This window comes from Acromyrmex echinatior, chromosome 6 (assembly GCF_024713525.1).
Source record: "Acromyrmex echinatior isolate Ae372 chromosome 6, ASM2471352v2, whole genome shotgun sequence".
Lineage (NCBI taxonomy): Eukaryota > Metazoa > Arthropoda > Insecta > Hymenoptera > Formicidae > Acromyrmex > Acromyrmex echinatior.
In genome coordinates, this window is record NC_141857.1 from 9,634,761 (window position 1) to 9,657,376 (window position 22,616).

Below are 22,616 nucleotides of genomic sequence, written 5' to 3' on the forward strand. Positions count from 1 at the left end.
GCGGTCCCGGCGGCGGGTACGCGCGAGAGGTGACCCGGGGCGCGAACGATCCGGCTGGAGCCGGCGCCCGCGTTGACCCCCAATGCCCTCACCCCTCGCATCTCCTACCCTCCCGTCAGTCCCGCCACCCGGAGGCGGCGGGGGCGGGAGAGGGCCTCGATCTCCCGGTGCCCTCTCCCTCTGCCTTTCAGCCTCCTCCTTCTGCGACATCACCCGATCGCAGAAGGAGGAGAAGGCCCTCCAAGCACTCTCCCTGCCGACTATCTCCTTCACGACAGCCGGCAGTGAGAGATCCTCCCCTATCTCCCGGACCAGGACACCGCGCTCGTCCGCCCAAGCCGGGCAGGTCTCCAGCGTATGCTACGCGGTGTCCCGGTCCCCGTCGCAGTGGTGACAACAAGTGGTCAGCTCCTTACCTATGCGACACAGGTACTCCCCGAAACATCCGTGTCCGGTGAGCACTTGCGTCGCATGGAACGATAGTCCGCCCCATCCTCTGCCTACCCATTCCTCGAGGCAGGGGAGGATAGCCTCCATGGTCCGAGCGCCCGTTGTCGGCGGGTTGTTTTCGAGAGTGGCGCGCCACTCTTCGAAGACCCGCCGACGGGCGTTCCTCTGGGTCAGCGGTCCTCTGGGTTACGATCCCCCCCCGAAGCCGAATGGCCTTCATCCCGGCGAAGGTTTCCGCCAGGGCGTCGGCCACGTACTCGGCAGGGGGGATCCCCGCGAGGACCATGGCGGCCGCGTACGACACCGTCCTGTAGGCCCTACAGATACGCAAGGCCAGCCGCCGTTGCACGCTGTGCAACTTCTGCTTTATTCGGCGGCTGGCCAGAGCCTTCTCACTCCAAACCGGGGCCCCGTAAAGGGTCCCGGACAGGACGGCGTGCATATACGCCCGCCTGACCGACCCGTTCGGACCGTGGAGGTTGGGCATGAGGCCGAGCAGAGCGTCTGCTCGGCGGCCCAACCGCGGGGCTAGCTCGTCGAAGTGTTCGACGAAGCCCCAGCGACCATCCACGGTGAGGCCCAGATATTTGATCGTTGGCCTCACCGGGACGCGGACATCGTCAACCACTATATGTGCCTGAGGGGGCACCCCGCTCTTTCCATCGTGGAAGAATAAAGCTTCCGATTTAGCGGGGGCCACCCTCAGGCCCAACTCCTTAATGGAGCCGACCACACACGCCATTGCGACATTTGCCGTACCGACGGCTCTCTCCCAGGTCGTGCCCCCGACCACCACCAACGTGTCGTCCGCGTAGCAAACGACGTGGCAGCCGGGGGGTAGGGCCGCGCGGAGAACGTAGTCGTATGCGACGTTCCAGAGTAGGGGTCCCAATACGGACCCCTGTGGGACGCCGCACGACACGTCCCTCCGCTGCTGGAGTCCCGTTTTGTTATGGAACTCCAGCTGCCTGTCTCGGAAATAGTCCTCTATAATAGCGACCAGGTAGGGGGGCAAGAGGTGATGTCCTCTCATCGCCCCCACTACCCGGCCCCATGGGATGCTATTAAAGGCGTTGGCGATGTCCAGGGACACCGCCAGCGCCACCTCCCCTCCCGCGGTCATCTGTTCCGAGAGGGCTCTGACTTGCCTGACGGCGTCGATAGTCGATAGGCCCTCTCGGAAGCCATACTGACCGCGGGATAGATTGGGACCATTCCGGGACACGTGCCGGACAATTGCGGGAGGGACTCGCTCCAGCAATTTCCCCGCATCGTCTAGCAGGCATAACGGCCTATAAGCGGAGGGACTCTCTTGCGCAGGACCCATCGACATTCCAACTCGTGTCGGCGGCGTCTTCGTGACACCTCCGCGGGGGTGGACACCAGCTCCATACGGATCAGGCGATGGTCCGTAAGTTCTCCCAGGGAGCTGGCGTCCACGTGCCATCCTTGTATCTTAATGGCCGCAGCGGGGATCGCCCACGTTAGATCGACGATGGACTCCCCCCGGGCCCCCACGAAGGTACTGGCACGGTCCCTATTCAATAAGACTAGGTCGTGCCGCGCCCACAGTAGGGCGCTGTCACCCCGGGAGTCGGTGGATGGGGAACTCCACTCCAACGCGTGGGCGTTGAAGTCCCCACCCACCAGTACTGGCCTGGGGGAGCGTCGTGATGTGCTCCCCCAGAGAATCCAGGGCGTCCTCGTATTCCCTCCTCGTTAGTCGAGGAGGGAAGTAGCACCCCGCTACATCGATGGGTCCCCACTCTACCAGAGCGAACCCCTCCCCCGCAGATATTGGAATCATCGGGGTGTGGAAGCGCGGGGTGTCGCGCACGTGTCGGCTGACCACCGCCACCCGTTCCAGAGAGTCCCCCGCCCAGTTGGGCCGATGCCCCCGCACCTGTAGCACGACCCGGATCGATCAACTGTGCTGGTGCATCGCTGTTGTACATGACCGGCCTCCAGGCATCTATAGCACTGGAGGCCCCGGGCCGGCAGAAGTGCCACTCTGCAGCTCGACCACCCCACGACTACCCTAGAGGCGGCCACGAGCTTCTTGGCCGCCTCTACGGGGCATCTCACCCAACACGTGCCCATTAGGGGCCCTATTGACGACTCCCACCTTGAACTCCGGCGGGAGTCGCCCACAGGCCCGGGCCAACTCCTCGGCAACCTCAGTGGGGGTTGGCGAGTCGTCCAACCCGGAGACCCGCACCTCGGCCGCCTTCGACGGACGGGACACCTTTACGTCGTCCCTGTCCGCAAAGACGGCCGACAGTTTCTCCGCCAACTTGTCGGCTTTGGCGCGACTCTCCGGCAAATTTTCCGTCCTTATTGGATCTGTGCATGAGATTGCTAACCTCGATAACCTTGCATTGAGAGATCAAGTGTCTTTTGACAAAATCTTCCTCGATGTCAACAAAAATATTACGGATAACGCTTGTGTGTAGAATGCAGTAAGTTGGTATGTAAGCTTTGAGGTTATGGCTTTGTAATGTAGAGCATTTGACGAGATTATTAGCAGCTGAAGCCGTTTTGAGTTCTACAAGAATCTTACTCCTGCCAATCTTATGAATTTCAATAATGTCATTGTATGCAATCTGAGAGATAATGCGTATCCGTTGTAGCCGAGTGTACGTGAACGGCAAGTCAGAGTGATAAGTCAGAGGAGGTATAGAAATTCTCGAAAGACACATTTTTATTCTTACCTGCCTTATCCTGTTCTTTGTTTACATGGTTGGTCGCGTCAAGTTGAGAGGCCATTTGTTTGTTGTCACTTTTGCCCTGCTTACTGACGACAGACTCTTTTTCTAAGGTCTCAGAGCATAGTCTTTTGCGAAGAGATGGATTGTTGTTGTTAGTCTCACAGGAGTTAGGAAGAAGTATATCAGCAGATGATACAGAGTCCTCTTCTAAGAAAGAGAGATCTATAGCATTGTTGTGGACCTCATTAGGTGACTCCTTGGTAATAGTCTGTAGTACAGCGTGGGTGCCTGGTAGGCGCTCACCTTGTAAAGAAGTTTCCAATTTTTTAAGCTGATGAATTTTTTTCCCCATTAGATCATAAAGAGAGCTTTTCCTGCCAAATTTAGGATTGGAACAAAATTTACTTTTGCCCGTAGAAGAAAGGGAAGAAGCAGGGGGAAAGAGTGAAAAAGGGAGGAGGAAGGGGAGGTTAACCGGGCTCGACCTCCATCACCGATCCCAAGCTCGAGGCCAAAACTTCGTTTATCTTAACGTAGACCAGGAAGCGCGGTCTATGCTATAAAAATGGATAGATAATAAAAAAACAAGGTGATCCGCGCACGAAATCACAGAAATAAAACACCAAAAACAGCACGCGATGCAATCGAAACGCCCAGGCCACAAAAAAATACGTCCATCAGAGATCGCATCGTCACCGGAACAGGAATCTCGGAAAAGATTCTTCAACAATGGCGCGGCGTCCGCTTAGCGATGTCTTCGTGGCGTCCTCTTCGCAAGTACGCTCCAATCAGGAGCTCGCTTTTCGGAGCTAATAGCAAGAACCAATAACGTGTGAGAAGAATTGCGCGCGTAGGTAAGGCGCTAAATGCGACTGGAAATAAGTAAAAGGTTAAGAATATATAGGTCATTTTTTACATTAAGGTCAGGTCCATGTGAGATGGCGGTAGTAGCGAAGTCCCGGCTTACGGCTCGTAGCTGTTGACGTCGTCCCGGTGGCTCCCGCCACAACACCAAGAGAGGAAGAGGCAGAAGGAGACATCCTCCCCTCTTTCCTTTTAAGGAGAAGGATGAGGAGGAAGAAGACATCTGTGGGGAATTCTTAATGCCTCACTAGCGCAGCGAGCGTAGTAAGCTTAAGGATTGTGTTGGTAACGAGTTGCTTAGCAGCGTAAAAAAAAATAATAAAAAAAGAAATATTATATTAAGAGATCAATAGAGGTGTTCGTCCTGTACGTTCGTATAAAATTGTATTCGTGAAATAAATATTATATTTACAGTTACAAATTAAGTCTCGATTGTAAATTTCTTTATCACATCACACGACAAGCGTGGGCTTGTCAAAAGAACTCTGACTTATCCATTGAGTCAGATTTCCCACATTGGTGACCCCGACGTGATGTGATATGAAAGGCCGTTGTGATACGAAAGGCCATCGTGATACAAAAGGCCGACAAGATCTAAAGGCCGATGTGATCGAGAGGAAGAAGCGATTAACTGGTAACTGTCGTTCGAGCAACATCGAGACGAACTTGGTTTCGAACCGAGCAGAAGTGCACATTGCCGACGTCGTAGCCGACAAGGAAGCTCGTCGCCGACGTAGTAAGCAGCAGCAAGCTCATCGTCGATATTGTGACCTGTCGCAAGGCCCCATCGTTAAGGCCGGGGCCAGTGGAAAATTCTCGCCGTTGGAAACACCGCAGAGACATATCCAACGACAGGCGCTCAGCGTTCCGCCGACGTGGGAACTGCACGAATCAGCCCAGGAGCCGGCGTTCAGGACGTCATCGCCGTCGCCGCCATTGTGATCTGTCAAGGACGACCTCGCCGCCATTGTGATCTGTGAAGGACGACTTCGCCGCATAGCAGTCGGGCAAGTTGTGTATGCAACGCGTTAGTTTTTAAGCGTGCGTAATCCGGTAAACAGGAAAGTAGATCTTCCGCGCTTTTCTTCACGAGGTCAATTATACGAACGTCAATTAACAATTTCTCCATTATTGACAAATTAACTTTGAGCGATCGAAATTTTTATAGCGCGCGCGTAAGCGATTAATATTTAAGGTCGTTAGGAAGTACTGATTGTTCGCGAACTTCGTCACGTATAGTCATGGCTCCTCCCACCAACGAGGAATTGCAGGAGCAAGTGATGCAACTGCAAGCGATGCTTCAGCAGATGCAGGGCAAGGTGGCAGGCAATGTCGCGCGCGTGGATTCATATAGAGTTCCGAAAATTCCGCCGTTCTTAATTAAAGATCCGGTGATATGGTTCATTCAAGTCGAGGCCACTTTCGAGGCCGCTCGAATCAGAGCAAAAGACTAAGGCGCATCACGTGATTATATCTCTGGACGCAGAAGCTATCGCGTGCTGCAGAGATCTCATCGCGGAACCCGATATTAATGAACCATATACCAAATTAAAACAGCGTATCATTGAAAATTTTTCAGCGTCAGCAGAAAGTCAACTGCGACAATTAATAAAAGGCCAAGTGCTTACATCAGGGAAACCGTCGCAGATTCTCAGTCGACTTCGTAACTTAAACTCTGACAAACGATGTGACGACGCCGTAATAAAAACTGTGTTCTTTGAACATTTATCACCTCACATTAGAAGCATTCTTGCGACTACCGAAAGTACGGATCTGGATAAATTAGCCAAAATGGCGGATAAAATAGTTGAAACCGTGGGTGATTCTGCGCAGTGTGCCACCGTATCGTCGTCAGAGTCTAAACCGTCCGACTTAGAAGCCAGGTACGGGCACCTGATATAATTGCTTCTGCTCTTGTAAATCCTACCGATTCTTTAAGAAGACGAGAAAGAGATAGTGGAATAAGTAGAAGCACTATCAGTAGAATTTTGCGAGAAAATTCATTTCATCCATATCGAATGTCACTTCACCAGGCCATGACATTGGACGATCATAGACAAAGACTGATATTCTGTAATTGGATTATTCAACAATTACCTACTTTCCATAGAAGTATCTTGTTTTCTGATGAGTGCACCTTCAAAAGTGACGGCGAAGTGAACACACATAATTTCCGTTATTGGGCGTAAGAGAATCCACATTGATATCGAGAAATCGATCATCAACGTATCTGGAAAATCAATGTTTGGTGCGGAATTGTTGATACGCATATCGTCGGACCATTTTTCTTTGAAGAAAATCTAAACCGTTTTCTGTATGTCGATTTACTCGAAAACGAACTCCCACGTTTACTTGAAGATATTCCACTTCAACTACGTCTAAATATATGGTTTCAACAGGATGGATGTCCAGCCCACACGTCTGTCATTGCTCGTCAACAACTGAACCGCATATTTCGCGGCCAATGGATAGGTAAATATGGTCCACATAACTGGCCACCACGATCACCGGATCTTACAATTTTGGATTTTTATTTGTGGGGAAGAATAAAAGACCTCGTATACCGCGAACGACCTACGACTTCAGAAGACATGAAGAACAGAATTCGAGAAGCCAGTCTCTAGATCCTGTCGAAATTCGTCGGGTGACGGATGATTTTCAACGAAGAATAACAGCCTGCATACATGCACGTGGAGGACACTTCGAAAATCTAGACTGAACACATGCGTACGAACAAAGGTGACGGCAAGGGGAACCACCTTAAAAAAGCACCCCGACGAGGTGTAAGTCCGACCTTGTGACCTCCACGTGGTACATCTTGGGTAACGCTGACACAGGCGGCATCGACTGTTCAAGATCTTGATAATTAGGAATCTTTAAAAATCGATGTACATGACTACAAATGAATCTAAAGGTAGAATTCAAATTCACCAGCAGATGGATGCATCATAGCTATGTAAATACCTAGTATTGTTTGAACTATTTTTTGTACAACACATCCATATCTTTTAGAAGGTTGATACGGATGCTCTAAAAATAACTTGACCTCCACATGACCTCTAAGGGTAATTTTGACCTAGGTTTGATAACGTATTCAGACGTAAAATTTTCCGCTATTTTCATTTGTGATGTCATGAATAAGAGTTTACATTTGTTAAACGGTACTTTGACCTTGAATTATGCCCAAGGTCGACCTCAAGGTCAAATTCAAGGTCACCATCAGATAGATCTCCCGAAATCCTGCAAATTTTGTCTGAACCATTTTTTTGTACAAACACATCTCTACCTTTTAAAAGGGTGGTACGGGTGCTCTGAGACACCCGGTATAGCTAGGAAATATTGAAAAGATGAAGGAAACATTACGTATTAATAAATAAGTTAAAATAAGTTGGATTTAAGAATTCAGTGTCATTTTGTAAATTTAAACTTTTTTTTTGTTTGTGTATAAAAATCATTTTCGATATTAGTCGTTTATTCAAATTTTTTTTTCATCTGAATTTTTTATATTATCTCAAATTAATCAAATTCATGAGAAAATTTCCATCTACGTATGCTTTGTAATTACTAATCTTAGCTTGTGTTTCAATTAATGATTTATTCTCATTTATTCTCGTTTTTATATAATGTTCTATTTGTCCACATGTAACGCATTAAAATCCCTGTATTATATGTAAGGATTATGCGTTTCGCGGGTTTTCTCCGTGTCTAGATCCATTCTTGGAATGCCAACGTTTCATGAACCTTGCAATCCATTTTATCAGGGCAAGGAGCAACCTGATATTGAGCTGTTTCCTTTATATTACGTTGCTTGTTGGAGTGATGGAGGAGAAGAGAATGGTGGGGACGGGGGGTAGAGGCGGAGGAAATTGGTCGGTCTTCAATAGCTTGCATTATAAAAAGTTAAAAAAAAAAAGGGCTATGAGCCAGAAATTTTACCTATAAAATTGGTAGATAAGTAAAAAAATGTCTTACTAAATTAATTATTGGGTCATCTAAAAAGTATCCGCGGTTTTTTGTCACTAGATGTGTGTTGATGGTCATATATCTAGTGACAAAGTATCGCGGATACTTTTTAGATGACCCAATATGAAATTTATGTATTTAATGTATTTTTACATGCCGGCTCCCTGGAAAATTTTTCTCAGAATTTTTCATATAATTTTTTAGAATTTCTATATAATTTAATAACTTTCTCACATTTTTTATACGAATTGAAACATTTCTCAGAAAATCTACATCTTTTCTCACAATTTTTTATATATGTTAATTATGAAATATAGGATTTCTAAGATTTTTTGTAAGTGTAATTTCTGATGAAATGTTATAAATCTAAAAAATTTAAAAATATTTTTAAAAAATTAAAGGATGAGAAATTTCAGAATATTTCATAATTCACTTATACGAAAAATTTCGAGAGAATATATAAATTTTTCGAATATTTTTGAGTATTTCTGAAAAATGTTCCAATTCGAATAAAAATTAGAGAAAAATTTTCACCAAGGTTAATAACAACAAACGTTTCAATAACGATCGGATCATTATCAATGTTTATAAAATATATCTAAACGATAAAAAAACATAACATAAAGTCGATCGAAAATTGAAAATATATTTTGTATTGAATAACTATACAATAACTATATATTGTTGGTATCAATAAATTAAGGAGGATCTTCGTTTTGTAAGTTAAACTGAACAGTAACATACATAAAATATATGCATTAGAATTTATCAGAAAAGTAAAAACTTATACTGGACGGTCAATGGCAAATGAAAATATATGAAATATTTCGCAATGTCAAGATATCTACTTGTTGGTATTGTTACGTCCAAACCCTTGAAAATTTGGTCAAGGAGACAATGAGGGAGAATGGAGAGGGTATGGAAGAAACGATCAGACTCAATCTCACAGGTATACGCGCGGAGGCGAACATCTGTGAGTCGTACGCACCTTTTAAGTCCCGGAATGTGGGTCAACGTCCGAAGGGACGCTGACACCTGTTCCGCTGGAACAGTGCGAACGTCGGTCCTACTTTTTCAGTCAAGGAACTTAATCCTTTTGACCCGGGACTGGACCTCGTGCGATCTCAGATATTCGAGGGAAGTGAATGCGAGGGGTGATATCAATAAAAGACAGGGAAATACCTTAAGTTACATTTATTATTAGGTGTACAAATAAGTTTCCGTCCTTTGACAAAAGACGGCGCCACTAGCAAGCTATGGTTAAAATTGTCTGATGTAAAACATTATATCGTAAGGTTGGAAATCTGTTAACAACATAACCTTGAAATATTAGCGATTTTGTATCAGCATCATATATTTTTTTTTGTGCGAAAATGCCGAGTTTTCAGCCGAATAAGCGTCATTTGCGGGAACTTTTGATTACTTCTTTAATTTGAAGAAATCTGCAGCTGAGGCTCATCGATTGCTTGTAGAAGCATATGGTGAGGCTGCCTTAAGTGAGAGAAGTTGTCGTGAATGGTTTCAAAAATTTAAGAACGGTGAATTTGACGTCGAAGACAAAGAACGTAGAGGAAGGCCGAAAGTGTACGAAGACGCAGAATTGGAAGCATTATTGAATGAAGATTCGTGCCAAACGCAAAAAGAACTTGCACTTACACTTTGACTTACATCAATAAAACATTATGTATCGTTCTTTCACAATAAATGCTTAATTTTTGATAAAAAACGGCGGAAACTTATTTGTACACCTAATAATAAAATAATAAACAAAGGGTTTTGTACATTACTTCTCTTTACATAAAAAATATATACTATCTATAGAAAAAATATATACCATCTTGTGGATGAATGCGTGCGTGCGTGCGTGCGTGCGTGCGTGCCTGTGTGGGAAACGCGTGTAAATATATTTATGCACAATGAATGTGTTTTTCCATGCGGGGAAACGCGGGGGATGGACTGAAAATGGTTGCGACTTACTATTAGCTGCCCAAGATATCGGGTATATTCTAGACGGGTGGCCAAGAAGATCCGTCGTCAGCGAAGAGCGTCCGAAGAGGAGTCGCCGTGGCGTAAGGCTGGTAATTTCAATTGCGATTTGGTTACAAGTTCGCACTCGGACGGGATCGTGAACTGGCGTGATTAGTGCGGGTTATAATAATTTTCGGACTGCCCGAGACAATGAGTAACTGAGCGCGAATTCCATTGACGTGGACCGAATGGTTTAAAATTCTGTACTGACGCTCTGCGCTTCCGAGACCTCTATTTATACCCCGAAAAAAGAGTGTTGAGCCCTTTGTCTAGGATGCTAAGTTGCAATGTCACTCGGGATTTACGATTTTTATAACGTTCTATCGTTGTTGATCTAAAGTACATAGAGTAGTTTCGAGAAGAAGAGAAAGTGATTTATGGTTTTCCTTAAAGAGCCAAGATTGCTCCGAGACGGATGACGAATTTTGTTATTCTCGCGGAAAATATGGCTAGATAAGCAGATGGTTATCATGCTACCATTGTCAGTTGCGAGTCTGGTTTCAGATAACGCTCCTGCTGGAAATTATTCTATGCGTTTACGTTTTTTTAAGTGCGACACGGCGCCTGGTTTCTAAGATAAAATTGTTAGTCAGGATGATAAAACCTAGATTTTTACTATTGCGTGACTTCGGTACATTTATAATGTCTTTGCAATCTTGTCTCTTTTCGGACCTACATTAAGGTTACTATTCTTTCCAGGTTGATTGACATTTATGAATTTTCGCGGCGCCTGTCCGGTCCCTTTTTTAATTCTGTCAGTTCGTTATCAGAAGGCGCCGCTCGGGTCTCACAGACGCCAATCATAGTCGCGGCGAAGGAAAAAAATCGTGGCGTCTGCAGGACGTAACAGTATCAATAATTAAAGAATCTTCGTCTTATTAGTAAAATTGTACAGAAAAAAAATGTCGATGTATGAATTATATTATATGTTGGTGTCTAGAACGAAATATATCACTCAGAACGAAATAAATCATTCTCTTTGTCATAAAGAGGCATAATTATTAGTTTTTTAAACAAAATATTTTATCTGCCACACCTTTTCAATCAAAAAATTTGATCGATGAAATTCATATTTTTCTTGAAAATGGTCATCCTCTTTCTTCTATTTTTTCTACAATAGAAAAAAGATTAAAATTTCATATATTGAATAAAAATACTACACATAATTTACAAATTAAAGAAAAATATTTTACAATTTCCTATGTGCATTCCATCTCATTGCAACGATTAAAATCAAGAATTATTTCATTGCAACGGGAAAATAGAAAACTGAAACAACAATTGAAAAATGTTCTTACAAAATCAAACAGAAGATTTAAAATATTACTGTCAGCTAACAGATAAATTTTTCTCTCCTTCTGCAGCAACTTTTGTGAAGGAACAAGCGAAACTAAGCCAACAATTAACAAAAAGCAAGAAATATTCTATGCAATTCGAACAATTTTGTCTCAATATATATTTTATTAGTCCTAAGCGTTACAAAGTATTGCGTAATGAACTAATATTACCAAATCCAAAAACTCTTCAGCGATCAATTGAAACATTACAAATATCACCCGTACTTAATGATATCATTTTTGATATGATAAAGCAAAGAATTTTTATTACAATTTTACATTACTGGACAGATTATATGTAATTTGTACTGATGAAATGTCATTAAAAGCAAATCTTTATTATAATATTATTGAGATGTGAGTATAGGATTTCAAGACCTTGGACATGAAAAGAAATTCTTCCCATATTGAAGAGTTTACTTATACTTTGAAAATTAGTTTAGCTTCCTATGTAATATTTACGTTTTGTTATGTTTTATACGCTATTTTTTCTTTATAAGTATAAGGGAGTAATATATGTATGATAGAATTTTTATGTTAAATACGTTATTATTTTTTATATAAAATATATCAGTGTTATTCCATAAAATAATAATTAAAATGTGCGTGCTAAGACATGATATTTCAAATTATAAGACTGAAATAAATGCATAAATATGAAAATATGAATGAAATGCATGAAATTAATTATAAAGCTATTATTTACAGTCTGTGGTTTGATGTAAAAATTTATTCTATTGTATTTATTGTAACTTGCTGTTAGTCGTATACATTGATCTATAAGTGTATACATTTACTAAAGCACTTTTGTTCGCTCACGTGAAGTACATGTATCGGTAGCGTGTGACTGTTGTTGCCGACGATTGGAATTTTGTTTACTCTTTCTCAAAGGATCATGCTTAGGACTGGATCGACGGTCAAGGTTCACTCGTTCGCTCACGCGAAATACATTCGTCAATACCGTGCGAATTGTTATGGCCCGCCGAAGCGTTATTCTGGCTTCTAGTCGCGCTGATAACTCTCAGCAGTTCAGTTCGCCCTGAGAGCCGACCCAAAGCACTTTCGCGCGGAATCACATTGTCGAAACGCAAGCACTAATTCAAAAGACTTGTTACAATCGCCGCGAAGCCCAGCAATCTTTCACTAAGTGTAATTCAAATAATACTGCTATTTAAATATATATTGTGCAGAAAATTAAAACTGGCGTTATTTTTCCCACCACGTGGATCTGGCCCTTACTACATTTCGTTGAGAACGCGTCCTTATTGCTAGACGCACTCGCAAATGATTCAATTTTGAATATGATATACTTTTCATAAACGTACAGCATCGTATGAAAATTATGCATATGGCTATTGACTGTGTAATGTATGTTATATATATGTATAGCACATATGTATGTATAATATAAATACATATTATTACATTATATAGGGTGTCCAAAAAGACCCCGGATTTATGAGCTGAACATAAAGGTGACTATAATTAATAACTGAAGGAACATGAATTGTACTTGTATCGGCATACATAGTACGCCAAAATATAATGCGTTGACCTATGACTTTTAGGGTTATTCTTGTGCTATGAGGGCCTTACGTTTTTGGAAAAAACGCTTCAGACAAGTTGTAAGATTTTAAAGAAGCTATTTACTGATATTCAGTTATTTTTTCTTCATTAGTTTTTTTGTTTCGATCATGTCAAGCAATCAGCTTTTAATTCCATTATGACAATCTATTCATATTTCTTTAATTGCAGACGCAAAATTCTACAAATTGATTCCGTAATTGTACTTAAAATTTGATAATCGAAATGCCTCTGGCAGTAAATTAAAAATAGCCACCCATGAACGCCTCTGACATTTGTCTATAACTAGCCAAAGCACGATTTACGGTTGTGGCATTTTATTATAGCTAGCCAGCTCACAATTAACGTCTCTGGCAGTAAATTAAAAATAGTCAGCTCACGATGAACGCCTTTGACATTGGATCATAATTAGGCAAACATCATAATTAGACATTGCATCATAATTATTGCACAATTTATTGTTATAACATTTAACCATATCATTTGTATGATAAATAAAAGTGATATTTTCACGAATGACATAAAGATATTAACCTTTCCCATTTTGGTACCTTTTAATAAGAAACACACATTACAATAACCTTTTTAATAAATTTTGGCTTTATAGAATGTCTTCCAACAAGAGACAGTGTGACACAATATGACACGGTGCATCATTATAATCTTGTCCACCAATACAAGAATGAGATAATCACTGTGTTGTACTGAGTGAGTCGCTTGTTAGAAAGCACTTATAATCTTCTTTTATCAAAGACAGACAATTTTCTGCTACTATATTTTTTTTATTTTGTGAACAAAACACTATATAGTAGTGATCTACACACACACACACACACACACACACACACACACACACACACACACACACACACACACACACACGCACGCACGCACGCACGCACGCACGCGCGTGTGTATTTATGTCTATTATATATACACATATATATATATATATATAAATATATATATTAGGAGTACAAATTAGTTCGGTTCATTTTTTTGTGTTCAAAAATGTATTTATTCCAAAACAAAATGAATGAACAGATTAATTAAAGTATTGTCCATCGCTGGCTATTACTTTTCCCCATCTCTCAGGCAATTTTCGAATTCTATCTCGAAAAATGACTCGTCTTTGGAGGCGATTCAATTTTGGAGTCAATTTTCGATTTCTAGAAAAGAAGTGAACCGATGACTTGTCAAATCGTGCTGCATCCTTCGGAACAACCAGTAATCAGAAGGAGCAATGTCCGGAGAATATGGCGGGTGCGGTAAAACATCCCATTTGAGCGTTTCCAAATATTTTTTTACGACTTTAGCGACATGAGGCCGAGCGTTGTCATGAAGAAAAATAACTTTATCATGTCTTTGCTCGTATTCCGGCCGTTTTTCTCGCAATGCACGGCTCAAACGAATCAATTGTAGCCGATACCGATCGCCCGTAATGGAATCGCCAGGTTTCAGCAGCTCATAGTAAACAACACCCTTTTGGTCCCAGCAGATACAGAGCATGATCTTCGAACATGAATGTTCGGCTTTGGTATTGATGTTGAGGTCAATGGCAACGATTGACCGGGCTTAGCATAGTATTTTTTCTTCTTGGGGTTGTCGTAGAATATCCACTTCTCATCTCCAGTCACAATCCGATGCAAAAAACCTTTTCTTTGTTGTCTTTGAATCAGCTGTTCGCAAGTGAAAAATCGCCTTTCAACGTCTCTCGGTTTCATAAGGCAACCAATTTCCTTGTTTTTCAATTATTCCCATGGCTCTCAATCGTGCAGAAACGGCTTGTTGAGTTACTCCCAATGATTCTGCAAGCTCCACTTGTGTTTGACTCTGATCTTCTTCGAGTAATGCCTCTATTTCTTTGTCTAATTCTTTGTCTTCGAATTTTTTTGGCTGTCCAGAGCGAGGCTTGTCTTCAACGCTGAAATCTCCATCCTTGAAACGTCGAAACCATTCCCTACATGATTTATCAGTTGGAGCAGTATCACCATAAACTTCGACAAGCATTCGATGGGCTTCAGCTACACTTTTCTTCCAATTAAAACAAAAAATTAGAACCTCTCGCAAATGCTGCTTGGTTAACACAAAATTTGACATTTCAAACACAGTAAAAATCAAGGTTTTTATATGAAACTCAAAGCGATATAAACTGAATATTATTAGTAGATGTCTAATCTTTCTGAAAACGCCAAAATTAGTTGTCACTATGAACCATTCTCACTTGAACAGCCGGAGCCAACTTTTAGAAAATTAACCGAACTAATTTGTACTCCCAATATATTATATATTAGGTGTTGGAATTAATTCGTAGCGTTTTTAATGAAAGAATGTTATTTATTTCACATGAGCATTAAAAAATACATTAATGAAAGTACTTCCCATCACTTGTAAAACGCTACGAATTAATTCCAACACCTAATATATATATATATATATATATATATATATATATATATATATATATATATACCAGGTGTAGAAGTATGAAACCGGAATTTTTTTGTAAAAATTACACGTCTATTGTTTGAAAATGATAAAAAATTTTTTATTCAAAATAATCTCCATTGCTATTTATACATTTTTCTCACCTCTCCGGCAATGTATGAATGCCATACCAAAAAAACAGTTCTTCTTTTGAAGCGAACCAGTTATCGAGCCATTTTCGTACATTTTCATACGAATTGAAGTGTTGTTCAGCGAGAGCATGTCCCAGTGATGCGAATAGATGATAATCGGACGGAGCCAAGTCTAGAGAATAAGCCGCATGCGCTAATATCTCCCAACTGAACGCCTCGATCGTTTCCCTGACCCGTTTTGCTGTGTGTGATGGAGCATTATCATGAAGCAAAATGACTTTGCGTTGCCTTTTTTCATATTCCGGTCGTTTTTCACGTAATGCTCTATTTAAATCGATCATTTGCTGTCGGTAGCGATTAGTGTTAACGGTTTCACCAGGTTTTAGCAGCTCATAATAGATTACACCCTTCTGATCCCACCAAACACAGAGCATTGTCTTCTTTCCAAAGCGATTTGGTCTTGCAGTGGATGTCGATGGTTCGCCTGGATTCACCCATGATTTACGACGCTTAGGATTCTCAAAATATATCCATTTTTCATCACCTGTGACGATTCGATGGAGAAGTGACTTTCTTTTGTATCTGTCGAGCAGCATTTCACAAGTGGTTTTTCGATTTTCTTGCTGTCTTTTATTCAGTTCATGCGGAACCCATTTTCCCACTTTCTGAATCTTGCCCATAGCTTTCAAACGAATGGAGATGGCTTTCTGCGTTATATTCAATTGATCCGCGAGTTCTTGTTGAGTTTGAGTATCATCTTCATCCAATAAGGCTTGCAATTCGTTGTCTGTGAACTTTTTCGGTGGTTTCCCACGCTCTTCGCTTCTCACGTCAAAATCACCACTTTTGAATTTTTTGAACCACTCGAAACACTGTGTTTTATCAAGAGCATGTTCACCGTAAGCTCCGACAAGCATTCGATGCGATTCTGCAGCAGTTTTCTTCAAATGATAACAGAAAACCAATGCTGTCCGCAAATCGTAGTTCGTAGGCACAAAACTCGACATGTTTAAGGTTAGAAAAAAATATACCGGTGTATGGAACTTGGGTTGTTGTATGTTGGAAATTTTCGTCAGCTGTTAGAGAGAGATGATGGCGCTGCAGATGCGGTCTTGTGATCCTTAAACTGATAGCTAGTGCCATATATAGGGAAATTCCGGTTTCATACTTCTATACCTGGTATGTATATTTTTTTGTAAAGAGAAGTCTTATAATGTATAAAATTCCTTTATTTCATTATATTTCATTTTATTAATAAATGTAATTTAAGATATTTCTCTATCTTTTATTGACATCACCCCTCGCATCACTTCCCTCGAATATCTGAGATCGCACGAGGTCCAGTCCCGGGTCAAAAGGATTAAGTTCCTTGACTGAAAAAGTAGGACCGACGTTCGCACTGTCCAGCGGAATAGGTGTCATAACATCCCTTCGGACGTTGACCCATATTCCGGGACTGAAAAGGTGCGTTCGATTCACAGGTGTTCGCCTCCGCGTGTATACCTGTGAGATTGAGTCTAACCGTCCTTCCACATCCTCTCCATTCTCCTTCATTGTCTCTTTGACTAAATTTTCAAGGGTTTGGACATAACACACCATTTGGCGTAAAGGCCTCATCCGTCCATAAAATATAATCGGGAAATGAGGCATTTCGTCGACATTGTGCAAGAAGCTATGCGCATATTTTATTGATGTTTAATCTCTGCAAAAAAGCGTTATGATTGTCGAGTAAAAAGAATAAGTAAATACCTTCACAAAAATGAACGCGCGGTGCTTCATCTCACTCCAGCAATTGCTGCACGCGTTGGTAATGAAACGGCCGTAAATTATTTAAAATGCGATGCACCATACATCGCGCGAGCTGCACGACGCACACTAGTTCCAGAATTTTCCTCGAACATCCGAAGGACTCCTTCTTCGACGAGACCAATGTTGCGACGTATCGGTGGACCATAGTTTCGCGTATCCCGCAAGAGATTTCCTGTTTCCTTCCCGTAGGATACATTTCCTAATGGCCTTTGACGAAGGATGCCGCTTGCGATTAGCAAATCGTTCCGCGTAAATACACGCCGCGAGTTCAGCATTTTCATCAGCCATCCCGTAACAGATAATCATATTTGTATACTCTTCCGTATCATATGACATTTTCATAAGCGCACGTTGTCACCGAACACAGACCAACACACGTGTACAATTGGTGACGAACGAGAAAAAAACATTTAACAATCGGAAACATAGACTGTCCAATGTTTGTGTTACAATTGACAATTTTTAGATCGGTCCTCATTTTTTGCCGCCACGTCTCAGTGCACGGGCCTACACAGAATTTTTAGAATTTACCGGTGCTTCTCGAGGACGTTCCTCTCAATATTCGCCAAACGCTGATTTATCAGTATGATGGAGCTCCCGCACATTTCTCCCGCCAAACAAGAGAAATGTTAGACGCGCGTTCTCCGGAGAGGTGGATGAGTCGTGGTGATCCGATTACTTGACCGACAAGGTCGCCAGATTTAAATGTGCTTGATTAGTTCGTTTGGGACCATATAAAAGATTTAATCGAGCACAGGCGTGATGGCCTTGAACATAAGGTACGCGATGAGATCATAGCGGCCTTTAATACCATTACGCCGGACATGATGCACCATGCAACGCGGTAAATAGTTCGAAGAGCCGAACTCTGTTCACAAGCACGAGGAAGGCATTTCGAACAATTGTTGCATTAAAAAATGAGAGTGGATTAGACCTACTGGGGAAACCACTTAAAAAAAACGCGCCAAGCTATCTAGGTGGTGTAGAAACGATAGCGTTTCCTTGGTGATTAAAACGTTTATATTTTCAAAAGAATATGAGTAGCGTCTGCATTGCACATGAGTAGCGTCTCATCGCATTCTGTAGTTTAATTTTTTTATTACATCCAGAGAAAAATTTCTTCAAAGAAATGTTTCTTTGCTATACGATTAAAGAAAACATTTTTTTTATTTAAATATAATTTTTTCAAATTAAAGAAATTTTTTCTTTAACCGTGTAGCAAAGGAACATTTCTTTGAATCGAAGAAGCCTTTCTCTGAGTGTATAACATAAATATTTAATAGTTTTAATTACACTTAATTTTTCTTATCTTACAAAATGATCTCGTAATTAATAATTAATCGTAAGTCTGTACAATCCAATCATAAGTCTGTGCAAATCCAATATTCTTTCAACTGAAACTCTTACCTTTTTTGTTTTTTAAATCATTAAATGCAATTGAATATATTAATTACGTTATTTTGTATCATTGTTAGAAATGTTTTAATGAATTTTAAGTAACGTGTAACTTATAACGGAAGCTTATGGTCATGCAATAATTGAAAAGAATTGAATAATATAACTGAAAATTAGATTACACTAGTCTCAAATGTAATGAACGTTAAAAATAACTTTTATTATAAAAAATTATTTAAAAAAAACTTTTTTAATAATCTTTTATAATAAAAATTATTTTTTTCTAAAGAAAAACATTTTTTTACTACAGTTCTAAAGTACTTTTAAAGCCATTCTGTTTTCATTCTGAAATTTTTTTCTATCTCTTACAATTCCAGCGACATTCGCTTCGAAAGAGGAACACCGAAACACTTTTTTTCTAAAGGATGTTCTACCCCCCTAAAAGTGCGTATGGGTACGTATAAAAAAATACATGTCGCTTATTTTTGTCTGGAGAATAATATAGTAAATGCTCATTAAAATCGGAGAGGGACAGTTGGATCCCTTTCCTTGTAAGTTACAGATTTTTTTAATGTAATGAACATGGGCATTAAATTTGATGGATAGTTTAATCGAAATAAATTAAAATATTCAATTTTCAATTAGTGTTTTTCAATATATTTAAGGTTTCAGTTACTACAAATTTAAACATCTCATTAACGTATACATAAATAATTTTTTCAGTGACAGAAAATTTAAATTTTATTCATCAGTGAATATAAAAGATTAATAAAATTTAAGAACATTTCTAACGATGTACAATGAAACTTGTTAAATGGCAAGAAACATGTGAAAAAGAACCTCAGTCAAATGCGTCATTATACATGGAAAAATAATACATCTGGCTTTACAATGTAGCGGCTATGTACTTGAGCTTGTACTAATAATTTCAAGTGTACACGCATTAACATATCAAAAAATAAAATTCCGACTAAATATAGCATAAAACGACGCGATAATTCCGACAAAATATGTCTCGAAGCGTAATTAAACATCGTATAATAAAGCAAGCGGAAAGATATCGCGACGATCAGCATATGTTTTGCGTAGTGCTCTAATAATTATATTAATTAGCTTAACATATCTATAATTGTGTTAAAACGTATTTAATCGTGCTAAATAACGTGATTTATAATGATAAGAAATGTGTAAGGAAAACTTCAGCTAAAATAACATTTTAGATAGTGTAGAAGCGATGCAGCGAAACACATAGGACTGCCATGCCAGACTGTGTCAAGACGAAGCGCTACTTCCCCCTCCCTATGCGCCGCCGTCGCCGTCGCTCGAGTGTGGGCCGTCCTATGAATTCGCGCATCGCGGCTTGATTGCATATTGGCTGTTTCCTTTTCTAATTCGAAAACTACAGCCAGTATCTCTAAATAGTATAAGAATTTTTTTATTCCCTTTGATCCATTCTCCGCCTCCAATGTGGCCCCGACCCATCTTAAGAGACACCTTGTATATACATATACATATGTTATTATATATATATATTAGGTGTTGGAATTAATTCGTAGCGTTTTACAAGTGATGGGAAGTACTTTCATTAATGTATTTTTTAATGCTCATGTGAAATAAATAACATTCTTTCATTAAAAAACGCTACGAATTAATTCCAACACCTAATATATATATATATATATATATATATATATATATATATATATATATACAGGGCAGTTAAATCCGGACAAATTAAACTTTGTTTTAAAATATAATTTATTGACACAAAGTACAAATGTAAAAGAAAATGTTTTTAGTCAATATTCGTGTGACCTGTCAGGAGTACAATTACTCAATATAACCGCCGTTGGCCTCAATTATCGCCTCCATCCTGAAGCGCCCGCACGCTCTCTGTAACGCAGCGCTGTCCATATTGGCGAATGCTGCTTCGATAGCGGCGCGTAGAGACGCGACATTAGGATGCCGCGACTTGTTGGTAACTCGTTCAACAACGCTCCAAACATAGTAGTCGAGGGGGTTCAAATCCGGGCTATTCGCGGGCCAAAACTCTTTGGACCACAACATGTCCGCATTGTCTGATAGCCAGTTTTGGAATGGGTTAGCGGAACCTTCCTCGGACTTCTCCGAAGCATTGTATTTCGCCACAACATCATAAACAGTCGATCTCGAGTACCCGAAGAATCGAATGATCTCGGTCGCCGAACGCCCAGCGCGAAGGCTTTCAATAATCGCGGCTCTTCGATTGTACTCCGCACTTGTACGTATCATCTCGGCTATTTTAAGATTATGACTGTTTACTAGACGCCCATGGCGTTCAACAACCTCAATCGCGACCTCTGATGGTACTACGATATGGTGGGAAATTCAAATTGAAATTTGTCCAGATTTAACTGCCGCACCCTGTATATATATATGCATCAATAATTTACTAAATAAAATGTATGTAAAAGACAGAACAGTGCATTTAAAATAATTATCTTTATTTGTATTCATATGTAAATAATATGGTATATTTCTTGTTTATGAAGAAATTATTTCAACAAAATTGAAATAATTAATATCGTATTTATTTTATTATTATTTTTCCTCTAAAAAAAAAACTTTGACCAAGGTATGTAAGAACGTTTATTATGATAATATGGGCCTGAGTAGGTCGATAATTCAGATCATTTCTATGATTCAGCGACGCACTTTTCATGACAGCGCCGTTGTCGGAATATTGCGGAACTTAAATACTGTTTGGTTTCGTGGCTTTACGTAAAATTTCATTCGTAATATACAAACAAAATTTTCGGAGACTCTTTTCTTTTATATTAAAACTACCTTTCTGAAAGCAGGATTGTTTTTTTCTGCAATTCGCAGGTTTTCTGCCATTTGCCAGCTACTTTTTATAAATGTGCAAGATCTGAAACTCTTATATGCAGCACATATTGTTGACTACAGAAATCGATAACAAAACTGTAAGTCTTCAATTTTTTTTCGTTTTTCGTATTCAATGTAGCTGGCGAATTGCGTTGTTGTTGATACTTTAATTGTGGAGAAGGAGTTTTCAATTCATAAACACAATTAAGAGAAAAGAGTCTTTAATAATTAATGGTAAAACAGGACACTCTAGCATCCCCTTAAGGCACTGCGCCGATGACTTTAACCTTGACATATGTTGTCAAGGTCACGATTCTGAGTTACTTTGCCTTAATAACTAGGTGGCGCGGTCTCTTATAGTTTTTGAAATATTTAGACTTAAAGGTCTAATTTGTGTAATAATTAATTACATTAAAAGACAGCACGCCGATGACCTTGATCTTGACATATGTTGTCAAAGTCATAACTTTGAATGACCTCGATTTTATGCGGCGGTCGCTGTCCGTTAAAAAATTATTAACAAAAAGAGTTTAAAAAATAGTGTCCCTTTTCTACACTATAGAGGCATACGAGTTTTCGCGCTCTTGAAGCAGGGGGGAGATGGGATGAAAGTTGTTCACGTGGAAAATCATAAAATATATTTTAAAGCAGGAAATTTCTGTTTTACATAATAGAAAAGAGACATTTTTCAAACTTTTAGTTTAATTATCCCAAACGATAAGAGATAAGAGACCGCCACCTAGTTGTTAAGGCAAAGTTATTCAGAATTATCAACATATGTCGAGATCAAGATCATCGGCGCGATGTCTCTTAATATACATAATTATCAAAATTTCTATCATGTATTTTACATTGAATCTGATGAAAAATATTCATGTAAAATATCCAATAAGTTTCGAGTGATTTTCTTTTGTCAATCTGTTCTAAATAAATAACGAATATGAGTATAAATACGATATGTATCTAAAGAATTCTACAGATCTAGAATGATTAAAACCGAATATTATAAAAATCAATTCAAAATGACAGCAGTT

At 40.3% G+C, this 22,616-nt stretch overlaps 1 protein-coding gene across 1 annotated transcript; it reads left to right on the forward strand.

Moving 5' to 3' along the window:
• Positions 1 to 3,349: 3,349 nt before the first annotated feature.
• LOC147909374 (uncharacterized) lies at positions 3,350 to 11,611 on the forward strand. Its single transcript, XM_087406998.1, has 2 exons — positions 3,350 to 4,012; positions 4,081 to 11,611. Exon 2 carries the CDS (start codon positions 4,563 to 4,565, stop codon positions 4,962 to 4,964), a length of 402 nt encoding a protein of 133 aa, XP_087263124.1. The 5' UTR covers positions 3,350 to 4,012; positions 4,081 to 4,562; the 3' UTR covers positions 4,965 to 11,611.
• Positions 11,612 to 22,616: the final 11,005 nt, after the last annotated feature.

Coding starts and splice junctions, on each gene's coding strand:
- LOC147909374 (XM_087406998.1), top strand. CDS start 4,563: ATGAAAGGCCGTTGTGATACGAAAGGCCATCGTGATACAAAAGGCCGA.